General features: G+C 40.5%; 1 protein-coding gene across 1 annotated transcript; it reads left to right on the top strand.

Moving 5' to 3' along the window:
• The first annotated feature begins 309 nt into the window (after nucleotides 1–309).
• LOC138452825 (general transcription factor II-I repeat domain-containing protein 2A-like) lies at nucleotides 310–1,800 on the top strand. The gene has a single exon (XM_069605168.1). The coding sequence runs from the start codon at nucleotides 310–312 to the stop codon at nucleotides 1,798–1,800; it is 1,491 nt and encodes a 496-aa protein (XP_069461269.1).
• Nucleotides 1,801–6,959: the final 5,159 nt, after the last annotated feature.

Consider the following 6,959-nt stretch of genomic DNA (forward strand, 5'->3'; position numbering starts at 1 on the left):
AGATCATTTTGCGTTCTATGTACTGAAACAGTAGTAAGCAGAACGTGGAATATAAATAGACATTTTGAAACTAATCATTCCCAGCTCTTGGAAAAAAGTGAGGATGAAAGGAGGGAATACATTTCCAGGAAGCTACACCTTTATAAGAGCCAATCTAACTCCATCCTTAAATTTATAAAAGGCTCTACAAATTTAAACTCTGCAAGTTTGAGCATTGCTCACTCCATAACTCAGCATGCAAAAGCGCTTAATGAGGGAGAATTTATTAAAGAAACTCTCCTAAAATGTGCGCCAGTTCTATTTCACGATATGCAGAATAAAGATGCAATTATTAAGAGAATATCTGAGTTACCACTCAGTAGAAATATCATAAAAGACCAAATAATGAGACTGAACACAAACATACAACATCAATTAAAGAGAGACATAAGGAATTGTAAATATTTTTCCATCTCTCTTGATGAAACTACTGATGTCACATCGCATGCTCAGTTGGCCATTATTGGTCGATATTCTGATGGTCACACAATGAGAGAAGAGTTGATGAAGTTAGTATCAGTGCCAACAAGTACATCAAGAAGCGAAATATGTAAGGTTGTTATGCAAACATTCTGCGACCTAAGCATTGATATATCTAAAGTTGTGTCATTGACGACAGATGGTGCCCCAAACATGGTGGAGAAAAAAGTTGGATTTGTGAAATTGTTTACAGAAGCTATTGGACATCCGATTGAGCCTTTTCATTGTATTATCCATCAGGAGGCTTTATGTGCCAAGGCAGGATTCACTGACTTAAATGACTTAATGTCAGTTGTTACAAAAATAGTTAATTTAATAGCTGCTCGCCCCCTTCACAAGCGAGAATTTTCAGCACTTTTACTGGAGGTTGATTCCACCTACAGTGGACTGCTGATGTACAATAATGTAAGATGGCTCAGCCGAGGCAAGGTTCTTGAGCGCTTTGTGGAGTGCTTTGAAGAAATTAAGGTATTTCTTGAAGAGAAGGATCTGAGAAACTTTCCTCAGCTCAATGATGATAAGTGGGTCAACACCCTGATGTTTTTTACAGATCTCTCTGTTCATGTTAATGAACTGAACTTAAAGTTACAAGGTTTTGGCAAAAGTATTGATGTTATGTTTGGATACATAAAAGCTTTTGAAAGTAAAGTAAACATTTTCAAGCGAGATGTAGAAACTAAAACATATAAGTATTTTCCTCGAGTACAAAAGCATTTTGAGAAGGCCAGTGCAGCTGTACGAAATGAAGTGGAACTCTTGCATATGAAGTACCAGCATGTTTTAGACTTGTTACTTGACCAGTTTACTGATAGATTTAGTCAATTTAGAAGCCTAGAACAGACCATGAAAATAATTAAGTATCGTGATGTAGTAGTCTACAATAGTTTGGAATTAAATGGTTTCCAATGGATGCAAATAGATGATTTGGAGATGCAGCTTGCAGAATTTCAAGACAGCATCTGGGCTCAGGTGTTTGTCGACTTGAGGTCAAAGCTTGAGAATCTGGAAAGGGGCCGCTTGGAGAATAAAGATGAGTGCCACTACGAACAGGAAATTTGGAGTGCCTGGAACAGACTACCAGACACTTTTAGCACCCTGACAAATATAGCAACAGCTTTACTCGCAATTTTTCCTTCTACGTACTTTTGTGAGACCTTATTCTCAGCATTAAATAATATCAAAACCAACAAAAGAAACAGATTGACAGATGAGGTTAGTAGCGCTTGCTTGGGCCTGAAGTGTACAAAATACCAACCTTCAATTGAAGATTTAGCCAATTAAATTCAGCAACAAAAAAGTCACTAATAGTCAGGTTAGTTAAAGAATTCGCCCTCCCCCTCACTTATCTCAGTTCACGGCAGGGCTGTGGAGTCTGCTGCTTCCAGCTCCACGTCCTAATCAGCATGACGCTCCGGCCCGCCCCCGCTATGAATATTCATAATCTTCGCCCTCACGTCACTAGGAATATTCATAGCGGAGGCGGGCTGGAGCGGCATGTTGATGAGGACGTGGAGCTGGAAGCAGCCGACTCCACAGCCCTGGAACACGGCACCCCAAACAAGTTCAATAATATCAAGGGCAACATACGACATCGACTGATGAACAAAGACGTTGCTAAGCAGGTATGTTAAATAATTTGTTTTTGGTTTATTAAATACAATTATATATTGCAATTATACATTTTTGTAGTTTAAACTATAAATTGCGCAAAATTATGTTTTTTTGTCGAAGTGGCACACCACGCGAGTTATGCTCGATTTTTTACCGATTTTTGACACACCACGCCAAAAAGGTTGCCCATCACTGCTCTAGGCACTCCCTGATTTTTCGAGCTTGAGAAGGGCTTGCAGAATGTGGGGGCCTAGTTTCCCTATGCCTGTTGTCCTCAGAAGAGTCTTCTGACTCTCCCCTGCTCCCAGGGTTGGCGGAATACCCCCACCCCTTCTGCCCTACCTGGGAAGAGGTTTTTAGGATACTCTTTTTGGGCTTTATTTCCTGGAGTTCCCCACTAAATTTAACAAACTGATCTCTTGGAAGGCCGTAGTTTTGTGGATCCAGATCCCTGACTCTCCCCTTACAGGAGTCTTCCTGATCAGAGAGCTTACCCTAACATTTAGGGATCTGTACAGAGACACCCGTTCATCCATGTCTGGGAGGCGCTGATCTGTCAGTCCCATTTTTCCAATTCTGTTGAAGTCTACCATCCCCATGGGCCCTGGTTCATATGCGCCAGTGGACATAAAGGTGGAAGAGTTCATGGTACTGAAGGGGTTTGAGTCTCTGAGTATAGTGGTCCTGATGTGAGGATCAGGGGTTTCTCTGTCCCTCTCTACCTTTTCTCCTTCAGCCCCTATTCCCTGGTGATATGTCAAAATCTGAGCCTTTTGTTCCTCTATGAGGGCCTTACTGGTTTCAATAATTCGTTCTGCTGCATTGCTATCTGTTGGTGGAGCACATCATTATTTTCACAGAGAGCCTCATTGTCTCTCTGCGCTTCCTGCCTGGTTTAGAAATACTGGGCCAATTTCTGCTGCAGGAGACTCACTGCCTGAGTTTTATCATCATTGGTCTGGGTGTTCTTTTCCAGAGCATCCTCCACCCGTCTGGTGTGCTCTAGTAGCTTCTCATATACTGTTTTTACTTAATTGAGCTCCTGGAGGGCCAGCTTTCTTCCCTCTAGCTTGGTTTTTAATTGGCTTACTTCCTGGCCTAAGGCATCCCTCTGCTGACTTAGGGTGCCCCTCTGTTCAGCCAGGTTGTCCCTTTATTTTCAGAATGCACTGGATTTCTGGCACACCTCATCAAATTCCTCTTGAGAGTGGAGGTCTTTAATAATTGATTTATTATTTTCCTCTTTTAATTTGTCTATCTGGTCCTGTAGGGTAACTATCTGCTCTGCGCAGGCTCCATTAAACTATAATTGTTGCGCCAGCATATGTTGATTCTGTTGCAGAGAGTCAACCCTTTCCTGACACTCCTCTTCCAGTGCCTGTAATTGAGTGTCTTGCTCAGCCCTCTCTTGCTGTAGGAGAGGCATATCTTCATTTAATTTTGTAACATACTGCCTAGATTCTGTCTCTAATTGTTGGCTCTTCTGTAGCCTTTGCCCTGCAGAGTCTAGATCAGTCTGGATTATTTATATTGTTTCCACTTGATTTTTTGCCAGAACTATGTTCTTAGCATGCTTTTCCTGCATTACTCCTATGTGAAGGTATAGATAGGCTGCTATTTTGGCAATTTTACTCTGCTAATTTTTTGCTTTTGGTACCATGTACAGTTCACTAAGAGCTTGGTGTAATGGGCCCTTGTCCTGTCATTTATCCATGTCCATGGCAGTAACCTGTTCTTTGATTTCCTGTTGCCAGGCATGTTCATTCTGTTCGGGCCACTCACCCCTGACAAACAATTTGTGCAGGTAGTGTTCCATAGCCATATTGATTTCTACTGGGATCACCATTTCGGAAATATCAATTTCTTTATGAATTATTTCAGGGTTGATTTGCTTTTACTTTTACAAACAGGCCCGATTTTGGAGTATTTATTTTGAGAGGTGCTTGTACAGTGTAGCACAGTACACCAACCACACAAGGTGTCTGTAGCCTGCAGGTTAGTCTTCTGTGTTAGACTGTCACGGGTGGTAACTTCAACTCAAAATCACGGCAAAAGCCCCCAAAACTGTTAAGGATTTCAATCAGGCAATACACCCAGGTCTCAGCCTAGCATGCAATGCGCAAATGAAATACTTATTTTATTGTATCTATAGGTTCAATATTCTGAGTGATATACCACTCATATCACACCCCTTCTCAAAATATCCCCAGGTCACAAAGGACCATGAATCAGGCTGGTTGGTAAAGGTAATATTTATTTATTTATTTAAAATTCAAATCAAACACATGTTTTAATATATGGGGCAGCAATCACCAATGTGGTGACAATACAAATAAGAAAGTAGGTAAGGCAATTTAATTCACTTCTAGCAACACAGAATATAAAACACAAAGAAAAGAACAGTTTTGGCTTGTTGGAAGGTAGTGCTTAAGTAAAGATTTACCCCTGCAAATTTCTCAATTCACAAAGAAGCAATTCTACACAGATGTGAGTAAGCAGCAGGTATTCAGGAATATAGAACAGTGTACAGGGTTTGAATACAATCGTCCCTCCCCAAACAAGAGAGAAAAAGTTTTTGGAAATTTTACACTTTTAAAATGACATTTGAAAATGGCTGAGCAAAACAATGAAAAGTGTGCAAAAATCCTTAAATTTATATGAATTTCTGTGGGAGCAACACTGAAAAGATGCTAACAATCATAAGCTATAATATGAGCAACAGTAAACACTTTGAATCAGAATGGAAGTTTGGAAATGGATGAGATTGGAAATCACATGTGTACAACTTTTGCAGAAATACGAATTCCCGCCTAATTTTCACTAAACGGTTTTTAAACAAATGGGTCAAATACGTACAATAATTAATTCTCTAGCTATTAAATTGAGGGAGTTATGAAAGATTGAATGAGAGGCGTTTTTGGAAAATAAAGGTGTGAAAAAGAAAACAAAAATCAATTTTTACAATGATAATTATGCTCTACACTAGGGCATTCAGGCTGGTTACCAGTTTGAAACACAGTAAGCTCTAGAGTTGATCCGTGGAACCAACCACAGCACCTCTGTGTCTGCCCTGGAGGACTCAGTCCGATTACCCGAGGGAGGATTAAGGGTTTGGGATTTCACAAGACAAAAGGATTTTAAAGAGGTTATCACTAGCACCAGGAATCAAAGGCAAGGTTTCAAGACTGAGGTGACAATATTAAAAGTTCTTAAGTTAAAGATAGGATGGGTTATAGATTGGGATAGGACAATGTAAGGCAATATACTATGGTTTTCTATGATTCCTATTGATACTTACAGTCAACTTTAAATTAAGATTTTGGACCGTCAAGGGTTGTGGTCATCACGGATCAGGTCTACGGACAGAAGCGCACTTCTGGCGGGATAGGTGAGCTGTGCGGTTCTAGTCAACTGGACTGACACCTCAGACTGGACTAGATTGGATTGGCCCTTCTGGTTGCTAGACATTGTAGATCAGTGGGATGGCGAGTTTCAGCAGGCAAGCATTAATGGTAGCAAGTCAAACTGGATGAAATTGCTTCCCTTAGGTTTTGGGATGGTTTCAGGATTTGGGCCGAGCTGAAAAGAGTTCAGCAATGATGAGGCCTTGGTTTTGCAAAAAAATCAGGAATCAGGAACAAGATGAAGAATTCAGGAACAGGGCGCCACACGGAAATCAGGCTGGAGTCAGGAATCAGTGTGTCTGTGTGTTGTGAGGTTCCCTTATTTATCATGCCAAATGACATCACTCAGTTTATGGTAGGGGCAGATTTACAACCCACACCCACTAGGCTATGATTGGTCAAAGGCACAGTTCCCGCCTTGCTCTTTGCTGGTTGGAGGACAGATGGGGTTGTCATGAGTTATGATCTGGTCTGGAAACCTCCCATAGTTATTTGGACCAAAATGTAACTTTCCCACAAATACATGTTTATGTACTTATGCCCTCTAAGAAAATCGTATACACAAATTACATATTTCGTGGGTCACATTTACATCCAAGTCCCAAGTCGGTGGAACCTGGTTTTGTCTTTCTGTGGAATTTTGGCAATTTGTATATGGTACATATGTGTGCAATCACCCCTAGAACATGGGTACACGATCTGAGATTTGCAGCATTAATAGTTTCTGTGCAATTAGTCATTTTTCATAACTTCAGCACTTGTTTACTTATTTTTGCTGCCAAGTTAAATGTCTTGAAGTTCAGTGGCAAATAAGCATTTTAAATCCAAAAATCACATGTCCGTTTTATTTTCTTCCTTCCCAAGTGGGAGCAAATGGCAAGTCCTTTGAAGTTCAATGAGAAGCCTCTTCCTGGATTGTGGAGCATGCTGCCCCTCCCCTGGAAGGATGAGTGTTCAAGCCTGCTATTGTCTTTGCCTGTGGCCCAGATGAATGTCTAATGAAGCGCATTGTCATGAGTATGCAAGGCCTCCCAACAGCAATTAGCCTTTCCTGCCAGCAGTGAAGTGTCAACCTTTCCGAGGCTAAGGACTGTCAGAGCAGAATTGTTTTTTTTAAATAGTTAATTAACTCAAGACTGGGTTTAACTTCAAGTTTCACCTAACACTTTCATTTGAACATATAAAATGAACACACTTTATAGGTGGATTTTTACATTAGCAATCCTTTGACATTTCTTAAAGAATTAAGCCTTTAAACAAAAACATACTTTCACAGCAGGCAATTTTGCACTTCATTCATAAAAAGCACATCAGACTGATCTCTTTAAATCTGATTTTCCTATACAGCACATACACATTCTATTCAGCATTCTTTCTTCCCTTGACTGCTGGGATGGTTTGCAGTCTGGATATGTGTATCTTGCC

The sequence above is a fragment of the Ambystoma mexicanum genome, chromosome 4p (assembly GCF_040938575.1).
Source record: "Ambystoma mexicanum isolate Mex_15411 chromosome 4p, UKY_AmexF1_1, whole genome shotgun sequence".
In the NCBI taxonomy this organism is placed as follows: Eukaryota; Metazoa; Chordata; class Amphibia; order Caudata; family Ambystomatidae; genus Ambystoma; species Ambystoma mexicanum.

Excerpts from the sequence above, each read along its gene's own strand:
- LOC138452825 (XM_069605168.1), top strand. The coding sequence starts at position 310 with ATGCAGAATAAAGATGCAATTATTAAGAGAATATCTGAGTTACCACTC.